At 41.8% G+C, this 23,325-nt stretch overlaps 2 protein-coding genes across 4 annotated transcripts in view; one reads left to right on the top strand and one right to left on the bottom strand.

Annotated features, from left to right (window-relative positions):
- The window catches only part of ppfia2 (PTPRF interacting protein alpha 2), a 107,325-nt gene extending 88,337 nt beyond the window's left edge, over nt 1–18,988 (top strand). For both annotated transcript variants that reach the window (XM_081364476.1, XM_081364475.1), the window contains 8 exons: nt 477–509; nt 2,002–2,177; nt 2,311–2,408; nt 2,486–2,661; nt 2,767–2,835; nt 3,344–3,500; nt 16,331–16,411; nt 17,670–18,988. In XM_081364476.1, coding sequence (XP_081220602.1) covers nt 477–509; nt 2,002–2,177; nt 2,311–2,408; nt 2,486–2,661; nt 2,767–2,835; nt 3,344–3,500; nt 16,331–16,389 — 768 coding nt within the window. In that variant the 3' untranslated portion in view covers nt 16,390–16,411; nt 17,670–18,988. The remainder of the gene's footprint in view (nt 1–476; nt 510–2,001; nt 2,178–2,310; nt 2,409–2,485; nt 2,662–2,766; nt 2,836–3,343; nt 3,501–16,330; nt 16,412–17,669) is intronic.
- A 285-nt stretch (nt 18,989–19,273) lies between these two features.
- The window catches only part of acss3 (acyl-CoA synthetase short chain family member 3), a 36,428-nt gene continuing 32,376 nt past the window's right edge, over nt 19,274–23,325 (bottom strand). For both annotated transcript variants that reach the window (XM_081364477.1, XM_081364478.1), the window contains 5 exons: nt 21,772–21,853; nt 20,313–20,435; nt 20,117–20,216; nt 19,861–20,036; nt 19,274–19,737 (listed from right to left, as the gene is read on the bottom strand). In XM_081364477.1, the coding sequence (XP_081220603.1) occupies nt 19,654–19,737; nt 19,861–20,036; nt 20,117–20,216; nt 20,313–20,435; nt 21,772–21,853 (565 nt within the window). In that variant the 3' untranslated portion in view covers nt 19,274–19,653. The remainder of the gene's footprint in view (nt 19,738–19,860; nt 20,037–20,116; nt 20,217–20,312; nt 20,436–21,771; nt 21,854–23,325) is intronic.

Here is a 23,325-nt window from a genome sequence, read left to right as displayed (position 1 = left end):
TTTTCACTTTTATTTAGCCTCTGTCCCAGCTTTTTTGGAGTGTGTTGCAGCCATCAAAATTGAAATCTGTTAATATTTACCTAAGTTGGTCAGTGAAAACTTTGATAATTCTTCTTTATACTTTTGTGATTTAAATAAAGGTTAAATAAGAACATTTAACACATCACAGATTCTTGATTTTATTGAATTTTACAAAATGTCCCAACTTTTCCGGATTTGGGAATGTAGTTAGTGTGATGTTTTATTGTACTTGCATGCAGAGAGATAGAGATGGGCAAGTTTCTTACATTTTTATAGTTTCATCTACTGTGTGTGCTGTTGTGTTACATGTTTAATAATGTTTAAACCTGTCAGAAGCATCCGGTGCATTAGCATGTACGATTGGGTGATCATTTATTATAAAGCCAACGTGCTTACAGTTAAGCAACAGTTTGCAGACGTAGAGCTGATACAATCGCTTCCTTGTGTCTCCGCAGAAGTCCCAGTCAGAGGAGGGGAGCTGGTCACAGGTGAGAGCGTGACAGTCCACACAGATATACACGAATTCATTTCTTGCACTAATTCACATTCATTAGCAAATGTTATTTTACATGCATTTGCGATAGAACATTGTACTAACCTCGTCTGCGTGCGATGTCACATCCACATTATGTTGTGAATATGTAAAAGTCAGTAAACATGGTCATTTTTGCTTTATATCCGCATGAGGATACCTGGATTTGACGCAACTATCCGCCAAATACCATTTAAGTCTGTTATTCTTACCAAGGCTGCATTTGTTCGAACAGTAATATTGTGAAATATTATTCCAATTTGAATTTTGTATTTTAATATATTTTAGAATGTAATTTATTTGTGTGATACTAAAGCTGAATTTTCAGCATCATTACTCTGGTCTTTATGGAAGCTTGTTTCCGCCACAAAATAAAACATTTTAAAAGATAATTGCGACTTTTTATCTCACAATTGCGATTCTGACTTTATTTCTCAGAATTGCAAGAGATAAAGTCAGAATTGCGTGAAATAAAGTCGCATTTGCGTGTTATAAAGTCAGAATTGCAAGATATTAAGTCAGAATTGCGTGTTATAAAGTCAGAATTCTGACTTTTTTTCTCGCAATTGCGACTTTATATCACGCAATTTGACTTTATATCACGCAATTCTGACTTTATAACACATAATTGTGAGTTTATATCTCGCAATTCTGACAACTTTTCTCAGAATTGTGAGATATAAAGTCCAATTCTAAGGGAAAAAAAGACAGACTTTTTTTTTTACTTTCTCAGAATAGTTTATATCTCACAATTCTGACTTTATAACACGCAATTGCGACTTTCTATCATGCAATTCTGACTTTATATCTCCCAATTGCGACTTTATTTCTCAGAATTGCGACTTTTTATATCTCGCAATTGCGACTTTATTTTTTAGAATTGCGACTTTATTTCTCTTTAATAATCACAATTGCGACTTTAGAAATACTGACTTCATATCTCGCAATTCTGAGAAAAAAAAGTCACAATTCTGACTTGATATATCGCAATTGTGAGAAAAAAAGTCAGAATTGTGAGATAAAAAGTTGCAATTATTATTATTTATTTATTATTCAGTGGCGGAAACAAGCTTCCATAGGTCTGAATTGTCAAATGATCCTTTATAAATTATTGTAATATTCTGATTAGGTGCTTAGTTATTATTGGTGTTCAATTATTTATAATATTTATTTATTGTCAATGTTGAAAACTTTTTTGCTGCTTAATTTTGGATTTGTCAGAATTCCCTGATGAATAGATAGTTCAATAACAGCCTGTATTTGAAATTGAAGTCTTTAGTGTGATTTTGATAAATGTAATGTGTTTAATTAATATAAAGTTATTGAAATAAGAAAGTTACAGCCCAATGAATATGCAACTTAGGCTTTATAAAATGTCTAGATGAAACAAAGTAGCTCTTCTAGTCAGAATCACATGGTTGGTAACGTGGTGTGTGTGTGTGATTTAGACGCTGGCATACGGGGACATGAATCACGAGTGGATCGGGAACGAGTGGCTGCCCTGTCTCGGTCTACCTCAGTACCGCAGCTACTTCATGGAGTGTTTGGTGGACGCGCGCATGCTGGACCACCTCACCAAGAAGGACCTCAGAGTGCATTTAAAAATGGTGGACAGCTTTCACAGGTCAACAGTCCAAGACCATTGGTGTCAAACTATTGGCTTAAACATTTCCACCCGATCGAGCGATTAAATCCGAGCAGACTCGACCACTTTTAAACTGGCTTTGGTTGTAATATCAATGTGTTGTTTGTAACAGAACCAGTCTGCAGTACGGCATTATGTGTCTGAAGAAGCTGAACTACGACAGGAAGGAGCTGGAGAGACGCAGAGAGAGCAGCCAGCACGAGATAAGAGGTAAGTAATAGTCCCCCGGGGCCGCCAGCAAAGGTGTTTGTGATATTCCAATAAACAAAGATTTTGTGTTTGCATAGACGTGCTGGTGTGGAGTAACGAACGGGTGATTCGCTGGATCCAGAGCATCGGTCTCCGCGACTACGCCAACATCCTGTTAGAGAGCGGCGTGCACGGGGCACTCGTCGCACTCGACGACAATTTCGACTACAGCAGCCTGGCCCTGCTGCTGCAGATCCCCAACCAGAACACTCAGGTCTCCATCCATCCATTCACCCACACACACACACACACACACTTTGCAGCTATTACATGTTTATTTAGAGGGGAAAATATTTAATTCACTCTTTTTTCCCCACAGGCTAGACAAATTCTGGAAAGAGAGTACAACAATCTGCTGGCACTGGGAACAGAGAGGCGATTAGATGAGGTCAAGCACTAGTTTCTTTATTTTATTAGAACCGAACAATCGACAGCAGTCTCTTCCAAAATCTTATTGAGCTGCATTGCTGTGTACTGCCTACATAGGGAGTGTCATAAAAGAAACCGAACCTCAAAAATGAGCAATTTAGAACGAGCGCTTTTCACAGTCAAGTTCCAAACGAAACACAAGAAGGTGTAAATGACAATTGTTTTAGCATGTTGGTCTGCATAAAAAATAAAAATTTTGAGTAAAAACTGTACTAAACAAAACAAAAAAAAAAATTATTGAAAAGATGATGAGGGTTCATGAATTCTAAGTACATTTATTAGAATTTAATCAACATTTTGTTTTTGTTTTTTTCCACTGACCTTGACAGTGAATTGTGCAATGAGCCAATGTAAGCTTACATCAATTGCACAGCAAAGCTAAAAGCATATTGTTTATGTAATTATTTGCTGCAATAAGCAGTGTAAAATAGCACTTTGGTCTAAATTTGTCTTTGGACCATCCGTAGTGCGACGAGAAAGACTTCAGAGGGCCATCGTGGAGGAGGCAGTTTCCTCCGCGGGATGTCCACGGGATCAGCATGATGCCCGGCTCAGCGGAGACCCTGCCCGCAGGCTTCCGCCTCACTGCCACCTCCGCACACTCACGCAGACTGCCACCAGAGGGTGAGACCCGCGCACGAGAACTCACACAGTACTACTACTCGTAGCAGATAACAGAGCACAAAAGTCGGCTAGGGGGTCAAAAGTGCACGTGGTTAAAAGTGATTTGAAACGGACCCTATGTTTGAGATGGAATACTAGCATTGTGCTTACTGCTAACTTGATTGACTTTGTTAAATTGAACTGAATTATTTCTTTAGTGTGTGTGTGTGTGCACAGTTGCTAGGGGAAAAAAACTTCTGTGCGATAAAATTTAGCACATTAGCACACATCTGATTATTTGCGTGTTTGTATGAAGTGAGTGTTTGCTGTGTGCTTGTTTGTGTGTGAGGTTAATGTAGGACTGCACAATTTAATGAAATGAAACCGAAATGGTGCTTTGTCTTATTTCATAAAAAAAATTGCCAGTTCATAATCGCACTGAGTATATTTGCAGTGTGTTTCATGGTGAAGTGCAGCAATGATCAGAGCGGATCGATCGGTTTGCAGTAAATGCTGTTCCATTTCTGCAAGCGCTGTAAGTTTGAGTCGCTTATAACACGCATTTGAAAAATCAACACGTGGCACATTTTCAAACTTGTAATGAGAGGCATTTACGAATCTGCTTTTTTGCAACAAAATAAACATTTAATGCCATTTCCCTCCAAAAATCAATTCAGAACATCAGTCGAGTGTTTGTGATGTGGCTTCTTATCGCAGAATTAGGCAGAAATTATATAATTTTATTGTATTCTATACAGCGATAAAGTCGATTAGCATTGATATACTTAAATATACTTTATTCTTATAAAAATAGGTGAAATGTCTAGAAGAACACAGATAAATATATATATTACGTATTTATTATAATACATATATTACTGCAATTGGATGTTTATTGTCTTCATGTTTCGTCAGTCAAAGCATCTCTCTCTCTCTCTGCGTTTTATTTTGCTACAGCGATAGCTGGATGCCTTTGTCCATATAAGGGATTTCCTGGAATGTCATAAGCGTTATGAATTGTATGCTACTCACTTGTGGATTTCAGCACGAGGGCGCCCTCCGACTACCAGTATGAATGAAACAGATATTACATTATATGTGTGTACGCAATTTTGCAACAACACCCTATTTTGGGTAAAAATAATATTCCTAAGAAATCTGAAGTAAACATGAAAATAAGAAATTACCATCACAGATTTTTATCATCATCATCATCATAATAATAATTTTATATTTTTTAATGAAATTTTAGATCTTTCTATGACTCATAGGAAAACGAAGTGGTATTTTGAAGTGCTCAGCCAAACGGATGGATGTGGTTTGCAAATGTTTTGTATTTGTCTGAAAACAGTTCTTGTTAAGGTTTGTATTTTGTGTGCCCTGTCTGGAACATTAATGTGTTTTATCAGTCACATGCCTGTTTAAGTGATGAATTGCACTACTTGTTTTTAGACATGGGACAGACTTTTATACTTGTGCTACAAATGTGTGACCTGTGCTACAAAATGAAACTATTTATAGTTAGTATAAGGGCTGGGAAAAACAATGTGGTAATTTGTGCAATTAATAGGTTAAGTTAAATGATTGGGACATACAGGTGTAAGTGTACTGATAACAAATGGTTTAATTAGTCATTTTACAACTTGGGGTTTAAGTTATTTATCTGCGTTATTGACAGAAACATCACTAAACTATATAAAAAGGCACATGTAAATGTGATATTATAATGGACTTGAATATTGTGAATATCGTTTTAAGTACACGAAATTGAAAATTGTTATTTTGTAATGTATGATAATTGTTCATAAATAATGAATAAAATGTGATCATTTTATAAACCTGATATTTGATCATTTGCAGTTTAGTTGTAGCTTTCAGTGCTACTGTAACGTTGAATTGTTATAATTAGTAATTAGATCAATCAGTCGATCAATCAGTTTAACAGAGCTGACAGTATGTAAGGTACATACTGGCCTCCATTTGTAGTACTCTGTAAAAACATTAAAGAAATAAGTAAAATATGAACCATTATTTCAAAAGTGAATTTTCAGCAGCCATTTCTTCAGTGTCACATGATATTTATGTGTGCAATTGGTTTGTGTCAGAAAAAGTGAAACTGATGTTTAATACTGCTGTGCCTTTGGTGTTTTCCACATTCCGACTTGGGTGAACTATTCCACGAATACATATTTTGGTAAAAATTATAGGAAAGAGAGTCCAATATTATTAGTATGGGTGGGACACTATTCCAAACATAGCCAGTTGCACACAAACAAACTTCACCTCAAAATGGACAGACAAAAGTAACACACACACACACACACACACACAAAGGTTGACTGTGTTTCTGTTGTTTTTTTACGGTCGGCTGCCGGGTAGTCTTGTACGAGGCGATGGACGACAGTCCTGACGACATGTATTTGGACTGGTTTCAAGGTCAGATATGACAGCGCCTCCAAATGTGTGGCTTTCCCGACCCTCGTCCCTAAAGTGTAGTGTACTCGTACCCCCTTACGTGGTCTCAATGTCTCCTGTCCTTTCTTAACCGTCAAATATACCTGTGAAGTGTATGTCAACAGTGTTTTGGAGCAGCATCACGGCAGCCTTGGAACGGAGAGATGTGGCGGATCCCGTAATAGCAATAAATACATTATGTTGGCTAAACCGTTTTGGAGTTTCCTGTGTCTTTTTGTATTCAATCAAACATACTCTGTTTGAGAGTAAAACTAATTATTTTGTAATTTAAAAAAAATTTAAAGATTGCAAAAAAGTCTTCTTGAGACTCAGAGATAAAGAAGTCGATCAAATTATTTGCAGTGCGTGTAAATCTTTGAAACCTTTATTATTTTTCTTTGTGCATTTCGAACACTTTGCTTGCGAGTTGAAAAGTTTTGCTTGCGAATGAAGCCGTGTCTCAGTGGGCGGTCTGTATCAACCAGGATGAAAGGCCCTTTTCTATTGGTCACCCTGGATCGAAATGACAGCCGCGCAGTGCGTCTAAGAAAAGAGCGAGCGAACTTGTAACATGTCGAGCAACAGGTCGTTTAGTGAGTTAGATAACTGATTTAATATCATAAAATCAGTGACAAGTGAACTGAATTATTCTCTTCTTATGCTCTCCCATGGAAATACTTAACGTTGGCTAAACCAGTGAAGTTACTGTTAGCTGCTGGTTATAGGCATATGTCATGTGCACGATCAGTCTGTTATCAAAAGTGCATGTCTTTAGAGAACCAAAAGGTAAATAGTGTACCTTTAAGTAAAGAAATAACAGTAATTATATTTTGTGATGAATGATCTGAATGTTATGTATTTGTTACATCAGCTGATTTTGGAATGTTTGGAAATGTAAACTGATATTTCCTACTGACACACTACAGCAAAAGATCAAAATAACTGGCTTAAAACCAATTTTTGTATACCATTGGTGGCTCTGGCTGCTAGCTATGCTGTTGCGTTGGCTAATAAAATCTATTCAGCGACAACGTCAAGTATTTAAATTGGAGAGCAAAAGAAGAGAATAATTCAGTTCGCTTGTCAGTTGTCACTGAGTTTATGACATTAAATCAAGTTCTCTAACTCAGTAAACGACCTGTTTTCTTACGAGAGGACTCTCGTGTTGCGTAAGTTTAGCTTACGCTACGGGAAAACTCCTTTTCTCAAGAATACTGAAGCAAAAAATGATCCTTTAATTTTTAGAATGTAAAACGCATTTGCTGCAGCAGGCAGACATAGGCGAGACAGCTCGCGCGCCTATTGGCTGCTCTGCGGCAACTGCTGCAACCTATCAGTGCGTCTTGGCATGACTCCAGCGCCAATGGGAAGCCTTCCCGCGCTGTCGTCATAGCCCGCCAAAATGGGGTGTGGCTAGCCTATAAAACCCCCTCGCACAGGTTGCACAAGTGATTTCGTCTCCTTTCAGCGAAGGACTTTGCTGGATCTACGAGAGAGAAGCAACGCCGTTGAACAGCATCTCAGCGGGACGAGCTCGAGTCAAGGACCCGGCTGGATATTCGCCACCTTCGCTCGCCATACCTGCTGCGCTATCCGGCGCTCATATCCTTTTCACTGCTCCGTGGGTGTTCGCCGACGCGGCACATACGTTCTCTCACTAAAAGAGCAAAGGCATTTTTCAATGCCTGTCATGTCCTGCGGCTCGTGCCGAGCCGTTCTCAGCGACGGGGACCGCCACGAGTTGTGCGCTTCCTGCCTGGGAAAAGAACACGCGGACCACGCGCTCGCTGACGGCGGCTGCCAAGAATGCAAATCTTTGCCTCTCTTGACCCTGCGGGCTCGACAGGCTTTGTTCGCCATCAAGTCCGCCTCAAAAAAGTGGCGTTGATTCAAATGCCTCGTTCCAAGTGCACCCCGCGTGCATCGTGAGCTCACGGCCAGCTTTCTTACGTACAGAAAGCGAACCCGCCCCTCGCGCCCTCCCGTTCATATGGCGGGGCTCGAGCATTATGAGCGTTTTAAACATATGAGCCCACGCCGGTGCGCCCCGCGTGGCTCGCATTACGCTCTCTTATATGCTCACGCTAACTGAAAGCCTATGTTATTTCCCCCTGTGGCTCATTGGTGAAATCTAAGGCTTTCGCGTCAGAGACCCGGGTTTGAATCCCGGATCTGGCGGCAGACAAAAATGTATGCTACTCTCTTCTGAGCTCGCGGCCAGCTTTCTTACATACAGAAAGCGAACCCGCCCCTCGTGCCCTCCCGTTCATATGGCGGGGCTCGAGTATTTTGAGCGTTTTTAAACATGAGCCCACGCCGGTGCGCCCCGCGTGACTCGCATGACGCTCTCTTATATGCTCACGCTAACTGAAAGCTTTTGTAATTTTCCTCAGTGGCGAAATCTTAGGCTTTCGCGCCAGAGACCCAGGTTCGAGGTTCCCAGAACCGATGGAACTAGGGAGCGCGGCTCCATGGCCGATTCCGCTGAGGAAGGACCTGTTGTCCCAGGCCCAGGGCGCGATTTGGCACCCATACCCCGAGCTGTGGGCTCTACATGTGTGGGCGATCAACTATCACCACTGCACCTCCCGGAGGGAGTGCTGAACACGATCAGAAAGGCTAGAGCTCTGATTCGCTGATTGGTGCTCAGCTCATGATTTAAACCCGCTAAAAGGTGAGGTAACGGCGGTCCTCTCTTTCCTACAAGAGCTGTTGGACAGCGGGAGATCCCCTTCTACGCTCAAAGTGTACGTGGCAGCCATAGCAGCGGTCACAAAACCTGCAAATGGACAGTCGCTAGGAAAGAACGACCTCGTAATCCTTTTCCTCAGGGGTACTAGGAGGCTGAATCCTCCTCGACCACCCTCGGTTCCGGTTTGGGACCTTTCCACGGTCCTCGAGGCCATGAAAGGCGAACCATTTGAACCACTACACGCGGTGGAGCTAAAATACCTGTCGTTCAAAACCGCTTTTCTGCTGGCACTAGCTTCAGTAAAACGGGTGGGCGACCTGCACGCGCTCTCAGTAAGCGCTACGTGCTTGGAATTTGGGCCTAATGACTCTAAAGTCATCCTCAAACCAAGACACAGTTATGTCCCAAAAGTGCTTGCGACTCCCTTCAGAGCGCAAGTTATCTCCCTCTCGGCCGTCCCTGCATCTGACAGTGAGGCCGGGGTTAACCTTCTCTGCCCGGTGAGGGCATTAAGGATTTATGTGGAGCACTCCGCCGCTTTTAGGCAAACGGAGCAGCTTTTCGTTTCGTTCGGTGGCCGCATCAAAGGGCTAGCCATCTCGAAACAGACCCTGTCCAGATGGATAGTGGACGCTATCGCGTCAGCTTATGCATCCAAAGGCCTAAACTTCCCTTTGGGGGTAAGGGTCCACTCGACTAGAGGTATGGCCTCGTCATGGGCCTCGCTGTCTACATTTGTAAGGTTTTATAACCTGAAAGTACCTGCCTTACAGGCCAGACTGCTCTCAGTCTGATGATGCTATATTAACATTGTCTACCCAACTCAGTTTGATTAGACTGTTGATATACTGCATGTCCTGTGGCCTATGCAGTTTAAGGTGGTCATACTGCCTTAACTGTATAGATATATGTATACAGTATGCACCTATCTCATAACACCGAGTCGTCCCGCCCTATTATGCCGTTGCGATCACTTCACTCTACAGGAGCCCCGGGCCACTGCCCTTGGGACATAAGTGTTGAAACTCAGCACGCACGGCGCTTTACATAGGGTTCCCGTAGCGTAAGCTAAACTTACGCAACACGAGAGTACTCTCGTAAGAGAACGACACTAGGTTACTAACGTAACCTCGGTTCTCTCTAGAAAGGGAACCAGTGTCGCGTAGCCTGCCGTGCTTGTGCCGCACTTTGGTTTCGCTTCTAGTCGACTGAAATCACTTGTGCAACCTGTGCAAGGGGGTTTTATAGGCTAGCCAAACCCCATTTTGGCGGGCTATGACGACAGCGCGGGAAGGAGTCCCATTGGCGCTGGAGTCATGCCAAGATGCACTGATAGGTTGCAGCAGTTGCCGCAGAGCAGCCAATAGGCGCGCAAGCTGTCTTGCTGCAGCAAATGCGTTTTACATTCTAAAAATTAAAGGATCATTTTTTGCTTCAGTATTCTCGAGAAAAGGAGTTTTCCCGTAGCGTAAGCTAAACTTACGCAACACTCGTTCCCTCTCTAGAGAGAACCGAGGTTACGTTAGTAACCGAGTGTCGTTGCTCGACATGTTACAAGTTCGCTCGCGCTTTTCTCAGGCACACTGCGCGGCTGCAGCGGGAAAACGTAGTGGGTGTGGTCAAAATGTCATCTCGATCCAGGGTGACCAGTAGAAAAGGGCCTTTCATCCTGGTCGATAAAGACCGCCCACTGAGACACGGCTTCATTCGCAAGCAAAACTTTTCAAGCAAAACTTTGCAAAAATGAACGCAGCACTGTAAGCAGCTGACGAGGAACTGCTGAATCTGCTGAAGGTTCCACGCGCTCGTTTTTGTACTAGAGGTGACGGATCCTTTTCGCTCTATTGACTCAAACCTTCAAGTGCAAACTTAAGATTCATCTATTTGTTCAGGCTTTTAATTAGCTACTTTTGGGTTGATATGATCTTGTATTGTCTTGGCCTTTTATATTGTGTGTATAGTCTGATGTAAATTTCGGTTGTGAAGCACTTTGTGGCTTTCTGTCTGTGAAAGGTGCTATATAAATAAAGCTTACTTACTTTTCAACTCGTAAGCAAAAGATAGACAGAAAATAGAGCAAAATGTGTGCGTTTGTGATGAAAAAGCGTTTGAATGCACAAAGAAAAAATAAAAGTTTTCATAGATGTACATGCACTGCAAATAATTTGATCAACTTCATTATTTTTGAGCCTCAAGACTTATTTGCAAACTTTTATTTTTTTTTATTACAATATAATCAGTTTTACTCTCAAACACAGTAAGTACAATTGATTGAATAAAAAAGAAACACAGGAAACTCCATAAACCATAAAGCAAAAAAGAAATGTTAATTTTTCCAAATATTTGTAGTTGCTCTTTTTTGCTACTTTTCATGAAGATATTAAAAAATGAGTGTAAATATTGGGTAGTTGTTGAATTTGGTACACACGTCATTGCCATTCTCGTGAAGATCCTTTTTGGAAGCCGTCTTCAACGTTCACTCTAATATCCAGCGGCAGCGTGCCAAGGTGGGTTCTTTTCAGCACAATATGTGGAGTAGCTCTTTTTTCCTTTTATTCCTAGATGCCAAGCGGTTTCCAAAGGTCCAATCCTTTACGCGGTCCTGGTCAATTTACTGACGTTTGCGTTTTGCCCATCCGGTAACGAAGAGCGAAAGAAAAATCCCCATCTCCTGGAAGTGTAAAAAACTAAAAACGTTTTGTTGTACAATGTAAATTACACAGACTCACACCCCAAGCTGCCATACGTAGTTGAAAAAGGAACACATCTCCTCCAAAATTGTCGCTATAGTTGAGTGTAATTTATGTTGTAGAACAAAACTTCAGTGTATAGTGAGTTTATTTTTATCACAGGGTTTAACCAGCTACGAATTAGAAGTCATACCCGTGCCACTCTATACGCAGTGTCCACACTGCTCTGCATTCCCATTAAGAGCATCGGAGCGCCAAAAGCGCGTCGGGTCCATGGATCTTTTTGAAGGAAGAAGGGCGATCGCTCGCGTCTCGGAGGTTGACGCGGAGGATGATGAAGAGTATGCAATCCTCCCACACGTCCATGGACTCGGACCTTCTAAAGAACGTACAGGAGATCAGCCGCCGAACTCCCAAGCGACTAGCCGTCGCAACAAGAACGCCAGGGTGCCGAGACGAACAAAGCCCGATTCCTGGCTTCCCTTACATTTGTGGAACAAGCTTTCTTCTCAGAGTGCCCGTTAAAGGTTTTCGTAGGTTGGCGCAACATAGAGCCGCGGACTCCCTTTGAATCGTCACCGGCAAATCACCTCCACCCCAATTGAGTGATCTTTGGCCTGTCCGATCCGTTTTGAGGCGCACCTGCGGTCAAATGCAGTGCCTTGTGCGTTTCTCAGAGATGCAAAATCAGAGTAAGAGAAGATAATACAAGATAATGCAGCTCCTGCGTGAACAGCCCTGGCCTCTCCCGTTCCACAGGGACCACCTGTCACGAGCACATGTGGAGAGTAGTTCTCTGGGCCTTGGTCATGAGATTTTAAAGTGAAGGTTAAAGGTTTGCCTTTGAGGGCGATGGGGACTGTTTGTAATGCAACAGCTGCGTCAGTGTGTTGTACGCACGATGGGAAACAGAAGTGTTTGAGGTACGGTGCCCACAGATGCATTGTTGTCTTTGTTCTGTTGCAGATTTGTAATGTTTTGTGCAGGAATGAGAGCAAAGCCTTTGGTGGCACAAAGGTACACGTCGTCGCAATTTGTGTGTGTGTGTCATGTGGCGACTGACAAATACCATAGGTCAACACTAGGGCTGTAAAAAAAAAAAAAAAGGACGTGATGTTTTGCATTTTGATTGAACATTTATTAAACAATTGTCATAGAGCATTTATAAAACATCAACGAAAAAAACGTTTTTATTTGTATTTTTTTTTTTTTTTTTGACACCTGGGATCCCCCGCGAAACGGTTCTCATTCGCGCTTGAATAAGGCCGGCGACACACTGGCTGCGTTGGGTGTCTGTTTTTATTTCGGCTCCCATGTTAATAGGTTGGAGTTTGCACACTGCCTGCGTGAGACAAGCGTCTCAGGCGCGGCTCGAGCCACGCGGAAAATGCGTGCATGACGCCTGAGTGTTCCAGCAACAGGAGTGTTCTCTGCATAGAGCGCAGAACAGCGGAGTTTGTATGGACCGAAGTGCATGTCTGAGCTTGTATTGCTGCTGTTGCTTTGACATTGTGGAAAATAGAATAATAGAAACAAAATGTATTAGACTTTTTACCCGTTATCATCAATCTAAATTAATCTCATTTTTAATTTAGGCTAACTAAATTTCGTTTTTCTTTATTAAAATCTACCCTTTACTGTGTCAGAAAAATATTAGACTACCTTAAAAGTATTGCTTAAGTTAACAGACTGTGTGCGTTTTATATACGAGAATATAGCCCTGCTCGCGTGAGGTGCGCCGCTTCCCGCTCGCGCTGTTCTGTAGTTTACTATTAATTCTGAACGTGTCGCGACTCGCGTGTCTGTGTATATTGCACCAAATGCGACATTGCACTCCCTTGTGAAGTCGATTGGATGAACGGTTCTCGAAATAATCAAAATGCAAACGGACAGACAGACACAGAGATTACTACCTATATTCCTTACTGAGCGCGAAGCAGCAGTGCAGCCAGCCACAGGTGCGGTTCCCGAGTGTTCTACGTGCATGGTGCACTAAACTGTGGCGCTGTTACAAAATAGGCTAAATTAAAGCATTTCAAGTTGGGGATAAAAACAAAGGCTAATTATATTTAGAATACAGTAATATATAACTGCTTATAAAGGAATTAAATATCAAGGAGTAAATCAATGAAAATGTCTTTATTGGTGAAAAAAATAAATAATAATAATTATGCGACTGGTTGACCAATGAGAATGTCAGTCGACCAAGAAGGCATCGACCGATTAGTTGACTAAACGACTAAAGTTGACAGCCCTAGTCAACACCTGCTTGCAAGCAGGTTTACGGAAAGCGTGCGGTCTCTGAACACTTTGGATTGTGGAACATGTTATAGTTTTGTTAAGGGCTGTTTTATTACTGGGCATATTTAGTGGACATCCTGCTTTGTCTAACTCGGGTATGCTGTTTGCTGTGGATTACATGAGACTAGCTGTCAAAGGTGCTCCAGCATTTGCGGTGAAGGCGAGGGAGCCCCCCGCTCGTGAAGAGGTGGATTTACTGACTTGGGTTCACAGCCACTTTTCTTTTAGCGGAAGAGGAGAGGCTTCATAGTTTGTGCCTCGTCAGCGCATCGGCTCTCCTCGCTATGTGGACGGAACAAAGACACTTAACGAGGAGTTTTTGTGTCATAGGTTTAGGACTCGTTCTACCAGAGGTACACTACGGCTACCTCATGGTTCACGATACATTTGCGGCTGTGAGTTGCGCTTTGCTTCCTGTTTTTGTGTGATTTATGATTGGTGTGTTTATAAAAGAAAATCATGACTGTGGCACTTAGTTGGTTGACACGCAAGCTTTGGACAGCATATGTGCAATCCAGGAGCTGTGTATATCCCAGCTCTGCACTTAATCTGACTCCAATCAGTAGATAATGTAGATATTGAGTATTCTGGGTATCCCATACTTTCCAGAGTCAAAAGCCCCGTGTTACGTGGATCTCATGAACACAAATTTGCCAGTTTGATCTTGGTCAGAGGGTGTAGAGTTAGCTAATACCTCTTTAGTCAGTTGCCCAATGCTCACTTGAAAAAAAGTGTAGTTTATTTAGCCATTTGTGGAGAACTTGCTGTACAACAACTGAAGTCAGCGATAGACAGAAATGAAAAGGTCTTCAGATGACGTGCCTACTGCTCCCCTTTAGTTTGGGCTATCCTTGACGCAGGTCTGCAGTAGCATCGGCCTCCTCATAAGTTACTGGTCATAATGATTTGAAAATGTATTTGTCAGGTAAAATGTATCATGCCAATTACACAAACAATTAGAAGGCAACAGAGAAGTAATAAATACATTTGTACAATTGCTGAAAGATGACTCAGAGTAAGAAATGCAGACCTGACAGAGACGTGGTGTGTGTGAGTTTTGTGAGTGCATAAATGGCTGCTCTGCACCTTCCCTTAAATATCCAGACCAGAACAAAAGGGTTGTAAATCTTTTACTACACAAGCACCTGGTTTTGGGGAGAGGAGAGGATTGTCATATCTTGAAGAGAATTCTCTAAAGGTTTCAGTTGTTGTCATTATACCAGTGACTGCAAAGAAATTGTGACCATTTGAGCAATCACAGTTTTAAAAGACATTTCAAATGATAGCAAACAATAGATTGACAAGATATGTTATATGCGGTATATAGACATTGTTAGGGGACTTTCTGTGACTTGGATAAGGGGCTGGTGGGAGGGGGGGGGAGCATATATAAGCAAGGAGAGAAGTTTGTGCAAGGTGGTGTCCTCCACTCTTTTTGTGAGGAGATGTGTCCAGATTAGTGAGTTTGATGTGAACTTTGTAGTTTCCTGGTGATTTGTTTGTGGTGATTGGTGTGTTAAGTGGCAGTGTTAAGCAGCTGGAGATGGGAATGTGTGCTGGAATGATGAAGTGAAGAGTGTATTGTGTATATGGATTAGAAATCCTGTTCCTGGAGGATGACAAACCTGAAGAGCGTAGCTCCAAGCCTTGCGAAGCCCAGAGAAGCAGCAAGTGACGGTGTGAAATTGGATCCTGCAGAGAAAGCAAGCAAAGAGGAGAGGAGGAGTTGCAGGTGTAGTGAGTGTGCAAAGGCAGTAGAAAAGAAAGCAAAGAATGGGAGAAGTACCTTCCTTTCCCGGTGTGGTCTCTCGGTGGAGTCGCACAGGTCGAGTCGCAGGTCTTTACACGAGCCGGTCTTCGCGCGATGGCTGCCGCTCCAGCTCCACTGACTGCTTATGTACCTCACACCCCATCAGCAGCATCACAATCTCATCTTCAATCGACCAACCGCGCGCCTTCTGCAAAGTCACCTGGCGCTCTACTCACCATTTCCTCGTTACAAATTACATTAATAACCGTGGAAACGACACGCTGCTGCTCCACCTCCTCGTTACCTACGACCAATCGCAACAGATACTGTGTGTTCCAGGTCAAATATCATTCTTGACCCACTGTTCATACACTCATTTTGTGTGCTTTCTCTCAAAAGCACAGATGACCACTGTTTTATTCATGTCCCCCTTTAACACCTCTGTACTCTGTGTTTGGATGTTGACCACTTACACCAAACACACTATACTAACGTGTCATTGTGCTGTACTGATTTCTTTCATATCACCTCAAATACAATAAATATCTACTTCTTATAAGCCACTTGGCTCCCTTTATCCAATGTGCTCTAAATAACCTTATGTATTCCTAATTTTCTTTTTTTTGGGGGGGGGGAGGGTATACATTAAACAAACTCTCACAATGATGCTGATAATAATGATTATACCACATCATCCTGTTAAATACACAACCACTCATTCAGCAGTAGTTGAAACCTGAACCCTTAAAGCTGGAGCACACCTCCAAGATCATTAAGATACAAAGTCTGACTTCCACACCTGAAATACAGGTTATTAATGAAAACAATCAAAACCCAGCGTGGTTGGACAAACTTGATGGATGGATGGTCAGCCAGGAGTGGAAACAAACAAACAATCTCACACACATTTTTTTACTACAAACACACACACTCACTCACTCTCAGTATCTTTGTTTCTGTGCAGTTGGACCATCAGCAGTACAGCGTCTGGACAGCTCCACTGTGAGGACCTACTCTTGCTGAGAGAACATCAAAACTTCAAGCTGTGAGTGACTCCCATACACTCAAAACAACCAACATGTCATTGCCCCTCTCCTCTGCCATCTGCAAAATAAATCGCTTGTTAAATCAATATACCCAATAAGTAACACTTCACAAATTGCGTTCACGTCAACAATCGATCCACTGAAGTGACGAGTGCGCCAGCATCTGTGAGACGGTGTTCACGCAATTCAAACAGCCGTGACGTTACGCTCTTATTACGTGGAACTACAACTTCAGCTGACAAAGCTTGACACAAACGCTAAAATGACTAACTTACAGGACTGGAATCTTACTACAAAAAAGGGACATTTTTATCCAAACAACCAGCAACACATTGCTGCACCAGCTTCCTCCACCCCAGATACAGCTCTGATAGTGCGTCGCTCCATAATCACAAATATCAGCAGCAGGGATACAACTACACGCTGCTTTCCTCGAGCAACAGTTTCTGATGTAAACGGGACACTTCACAGCATTCTGAAAGAGCGGTCAGACCTCCTTAAGGATTCCAATCAACTCTTTGGAAACTTAGAAGACCGCTTCTTCGTTCTTCAGTGCACCGCTCCCAACAAGCGGAACAAACACGTTTTCGAGGTTGCTCGCTTTAAATGCGTGGCAGCAAAAAACGTGAACGGGACTGAAATTCCACCTTTTCTTCAGTCAAAGACAATTGTTTAAATCGGATAGCCTTCACCCAAACAAACTTTGTGCAAGAGTGCTAAAGGACAATAGCTACTTCTCCCCACCCTTCACTTCACTCAACCCACAAACACACCTGGTGAGAGTTTGAATGACCACAGGACTTCAGTTAGTTGACCTATCCCACAAGAACAATGAAAACACCAAGCGGCCACAACAACCACTGCTCAAAGACACGTTCCCACCTTAGTCCTGCCCACAAACTTTACTTCAGAGAGACTGTGACTGGCTATTAGTTCTCCGAGATTCAGAACCGAGCTCATCCACTGTCTCCTCCTCCCACACTTACATTCCACAAACTCTGGAGAGAAAAATCTTACATAATAAGTACTGTCTTGTTCTGTGGGTAAGCGCATTACTTATCACAGTTCCAAATCCACTGACTGCCTCTTTGTCGTACAGTGTCATCTCTCAAGCGTGTGCGTGGGCGCGTGTAACCGCTGCTGGTCCGTGGACCTGACTGTCGTCGAGCTCCTTTCTCAGTTCCGAAACTGTTTGTGTTCCTAGATCGAAACGACCGCTTGTGTTCATGTAAAACGTTACTTTGATGTTTCTTTCAGAGTCGTACCTTCAAGTTGGCCCGAACAAACGATTCTGGCGAGTCACACTGCCAAGAGAACAACGGAAGCCTGCGGAGGACAGGGCGAGGAGGGGATGGTGAAGGCCCGCCGACCTCCCCCGTCCCGCTCCTCCGCCGCAGATGCCGACGCGCTCTCGCCCTTTCTGTCTTCTTCTAAGCCACGCGCCTCCTTCGGCTTGAGTACTGTGTATTTGTTCTACAGGGGATGTGTAAGTTCAACTGTAAATCACTATAAATAAAGCTCTTTTATATATGGAAATACATAAACAAATATAAAGAAATATATATATATACATACACGTGTCTATATATAAAAAGATAAACCACACGTTCAGACTTTGTGCACATTGCGTCTTTTAACGTCAAGGTTTTCAACGCTGCTGCTGTTAAGCCTTTTCCCCCAACGCCCGAGAGACGCTTTTCATTCGTGCGTTTTGAGGAACGTTGCGGTTTGCCGATTGAAAGCCCCTCGCCCAAAAACGATACGTACCCTTCCGAGTCTACGTGACGCTCGTTTTTTTGCTCTTACCCCAATGGAGCGCGATGTACGTCTGATCAAAAGGGACGGGTCTGACCCAAACCCTTCAAAAACACACATCTAACTGGATTTTGTTCGGAAACTGAAAATATTTACATGTCGAACTAAACAATAAGCGTAAACTCAAATCATAGAGGTACAAAACCTAAAAGTGACTCAGCCCTCCTGAAACGACCTCGACGCTCACCCTCACCCCCGCGAATGGCTACGTTACTTTCGGGAGCCTACGTTTTTTACGTTTTCCGCAAGGACGTCGTTAATTGGATATGTTTAACTCTCGTGTTGACTTTAAAGCGTACGCTCGCACGTGTTATTGTTTGGTTTGGTTAGAAACAATGTAAAACACGTATAGTTCGTGATCAAATTTCCCGTCGCGACCGCTCGCCTGCCGACCTTTGATCGGCCGGCCTCGTCTCGACGGTGTCCCGCGGCCTCTCGTTAGGGGAAAACCTCCAAAAGACAGGCTTAGCTCGTAGTGATTGTACACTTACTTGCTGTGACTTACTTTGGTGTAAAAAATGTTTCCAACTCTTGTTTGTGTTCAAAATGCAGGGAACACCTCTTGTACAGCCCTCCACTTCCTGTCTTTGAGTTATTTCTGACACTTCGACAGTTTGTACATCCCTGTTTTGCACGCACAGAGAATCGTTTTATTTTGTGTCCATTTTTTTATTTATTACTGATTGTATCTTGGTCAAAACTATGTGGTGATCAAAGAACTTTTAATTGTCAATAAAAGTAAACTCAAATAGGTTTTCTTTATAACGATCGTTGTCGGAAATCTTTTTACAATGCATTTCTTCAAACTGATACTACACTGGTACACTGGTTCACCTTGATTGATCCATTCATTTTTTTTATAGTGCAGTGTGTGTGTGTGTGTGTGTGTGTGTGTGTGTGTGTGTGTGTGTGTGTGTGTGTGTGTTGCAGGGTGAATCTCACAAAAACTGTCCAGCTTATATTTTACCTATCAAAAGGAGGATAACAATATTTCACTTCATGAAAATGGAGTCAACATTTAGGACAACTATTTTTTTTTTTTTTTTGTACATTACAATAAAAAAACATTTCTTTATATAAAATAAATCTAACTTCTTATTGTTTCTCTTTTCTCCTGATATTGGGGTGAAATAAATATAAACCGGACGTATTTTTGTAACTTCACCTATTCAAATCTTATCTAAACTATTTGATTGGTGTTAATTTGGTCCAACTAATACAAAACCTTAAACAAATTCAACTTATCTTATCAACAAGCATTAATGAAATACTTTTTTTTTTGTTACAATTTAGTATCACATTATTATAAAAAAATTATGGCATAGCAAGGAGTACATTCTATTGGGAACCACGTTCCTCTATTGCAAATAAATCTCATATCTTAGAGAGGAAGGTGTGTGTGTGTCCGTCCATATCTGATGGTAAATTATTTACCAGGTTCTTTTACAGTTTCTCTCAGCATCTTTTCAATGTCCTTAAAGACCTCAGGATCCTCTATGGTGGGACTGATCTATAAATTTCACATTACAAACATCCAAATTAGAAAGCTCTGCAGTCCCATAATATTTTCACTGAACAAGAGCATTTGCAGCTGTCCACCAACTTAATAACAGTTATCATGTCAAGAAAATACCTTAAAAGGCTTGCCGTTCACCAGGTTAGCGAGAGACGATCGTGGAATTTTTCCCGAGCGGGTTTTGGGAAGAGCTTTGACAAAGACAACCTTCCTGAGAGCCGCAACCGGCCCGATGGTGTCCCTCACCAATTTCACCATCTCGTTCGCCAGCACTTCTTCGCTCTTCTGACACCCTACAAACAAACACACACACAAATATACATCCAATAAAGTGTATTCTTTTATATATATATTTATTTTCTTCATTTCTCACCATTCCCGAGCACACACAAAGCCAGAGGCACGTGTCCCTTCAGGGGGTCCTCCAGCCCCACCACAGCACAGTCCACCACGGCAGGGTGCAGCAGGACAGACTGAAGGACACACGCGGACGCACACAATATATGGTTTGTTAGTATGCCAACAACAAAGATGCTTGTGGTTGTTGTTGTTTGTGTCGTGAGTGAGACCTCTTCGAGGGCGCCGGTGGACAGCCTGTGACCCGCCACGTTGATGACGTCGTCGGACCGAGACATGATGTGCAAGAAGCCCTCCTCGTCCACAAACCCTGCGTCCATGGTGTCATAATAACCCTAGGAGGGAGTACGATAAAAATACTTTTCAATACAAAAACTACTACTTGAAGATATTTTTTAATACTAACACACATTCATGAGTGGTATACGTAATATTTCTTTGAGCTGCTGGATGGCGCTGCACCCCATAAAAGCGCACATCACAACATGTCAGCTTGATCCAATTTGCTTATTTCTACAATAGCTATTTCATAACATGCCAGTGATGTCTATTAAAGTATAAACACCCATATACAAAGACATTTTACCAAGTATACCACAACAGTGGAATATAAAGCGCTACATGCTTGCTTATTCTCAGGCCGCAGTGTAATTCTGTCAGGTTCTTATATTCAGTACCAACAAAAACATACACTTCTAGTTACATGTAATGTAAACTTGTAAATAAAATGCCCAATATACCACCTTAAAAACATTACCTCTACCAAACATTGTCGGTTCATTTCTCTTACTCTAGGACTTCCTAATACTCACAATGTAGTGTGCATGTCATATGAATCACATTTGTGTCACATTTTGGGCCTTTTTAAAGCCTCAAAGTTTCAGTTCATTGTAACTAATTACATAGAACATAGCCAGTACTTCATTAAACATACATCAAATGATCAAAACACCTTTCGTCACGATCAGCGTGTGGACTGAACGCAGCCAGCCGCAGCTGAGATGTAATGATCAAAAGCGCATGCTGAGCGCCGTCCTGTGATGAGATTATGACTGTCCTGCCTGATTATTTTCAAAAGAAATGGATATAGACATCCTGATCAAACTGCGCGTTCTCGGACCTGCTGACACGTACCTGGAAGACGTTTGTCGGAATCGTTAATCGGATAGCTAGGCGACTTCCTAAAGTTGGGTTTGCAGCTTTCATATTACGAGCACTCGTAAAACTAATCGCTGGACTCCAACCTTCTTAGATCCTGATTGAGGCACAAAGTATCAATTGACATTCATCAGATATTCTGTCTATGACTAAATTCACTATTTCATATTTTACACATACAAATTCAAATCACAAACCACACTTATTTGATTATTTTCTTAATTTCTTCATTATTAGGTTATGGTGTACGCCAGATAAACCTTCCCCTAATCCGCATATAAAAACATAAACTGTGACTGGTCACTTTGCATGTCAGTCCCTTACTGCCTGTCTGAACTTTACCCACAATAACTGGACCAGACGTAACTGCAAGTCCAAAGTCTGCCTATGCTGATGATACAAAATGCTGCTCAAAAAATGAAGGAAGATACTTGGACTGGAAGGAAGACACTTGCATGCGTGTCACAGTAGAGCAGATGGTGAATATATGCGTGTATACAGCTGAATGCTTACAGGGAACTTGGTGAAGTACAGCTTCTTAAACAGCGTCTGATTCTGCCAGAGACTGAGAGCCGCCCCGGGAGGCAGAGGAAGCCTGACGAGAGAAGAAAAAGACATGTTTTCACAAGAACAAAAAAATGTCAAGACGTGAACTTGCTTCTAGGAATAGGATGTTTTCAACCTTTCAGGGTCCGAAAATGCTTTCAAGTATAAATATGAATGACAATATTCAGAGAAACAAAAAAATTGTTGGGGGGGTGGGGGGAAGGAATGAAAAATTCAGAGGATTAACAGCAAACAGATTTTTTTAAGATTCTGTCATGATTTGCTCAGCCTCATGTTGCTCCAAACCTGTATGACTTGCATTCTTCTGCAGAACATAAAATATGATATTTTGAGAAATATTTTGGTGTTATTTAATAACCAAACTATTTGGTTACCAAAGTACGTGTGTGTGTGTGTGTGTGTTCGCAAAATAAAGTCATAATTTGTTTTAATGATTTACATTTTATATTATATAGAACATTTCACTATACATTCTATTTTTTACTAATTCCTCATTTTTTTTTTTTATATAACCCTTGATTGGCACGTAAATCAAAATACTTAAAAGAAAAAAAAAAGAGGTATGTGCAACTCCTGAAAGTGTTTATGTATCGTCTTGTTTTATAAGACACAATTTCCTTTTAATCCGAGCTTCTATCCGTCAGGCTTTCAAACAAACACGCTCTTGATTAACATCAAAAAACACAGACAAGTACAAGATTAGTTCCCTCTCTCAGGACAGACGCGTCGCCAGGCTTAGACGTGGGTTGCACCTGAAGAAGGCCTGAAAGAACACACAAAATGCTCTTTTCTAAGCGGACGGTGTGAGACGAGACCCCGTTAGTCATTCCGCTCGGGCTCGGCCTTAATGTCCCTCGTACAAAGACTGAGATTTTAAAGTCAGATCTGTGATGAAAAGATTCTCTTCAGCTTTGGCTTTGTGTCAGTAAATCTTTTATTGTGTAGGGAAGATGAGTGGACATTGAAGTGGAAAGCACAGAAAAGGAGAGTTATTTGAAGATCAAACAAAGGGGTTGTGCTGTCATCTTAAGGACACGGCGGAGGCCTGGATGGCCATTGGACCTGTCAAAACATGATTGGCTGTCTACAACCGGGAGAGAGTTCAGTAGAGGGAGAACAGAGTAGTGTCCATTCGGTCATATCATTGTAAAGATACTCGTATTGAACTTTTATTCTTATTATTGTGTATTTCATACAGTTTAATTAATAAAGAAGCTCTGAAATCAGCATTGTTTAGTGAGATCAGAGATCACAATTCTGAACGCATTTCACAGGTTTCTACATGACCTTTTGATCTAAAGGTGTACACTTTTGACGTTTAAACATTTGAAATGAGTTCAATATAAACATAAATTGTACTGTAACTATTTATACCAACAAAGAGTAGTAGGTGAAGGGAAAATCACCCCAGGATGCACCTCATGAAGTTTTGCCGAGTGTCCTTTTGCTTCTGCACCTCAATTTGGAATATTCTACAGTGTGTTTTACAGTTTATACAGT

The sequence above is a fragment of the Scardinius erythrophthalmus genome, assembly GCF_964197995.2.
Source record: "Scardinius erythrophthalmus genome assembly, chromosome: 4".
Classification (NCBI taxonomy): Eukaryota; Metazoa; Chordata; class Actinopteri; order Cypriniformes; family Leuciscidae; genus Scardinius; species Scardinius erythrophthalmus.
The sequence above is the reverse complement of the archived record's forward strand: the minus strand, read 5'-3'. Positions and strand labels throughout refer to the sequence as shown.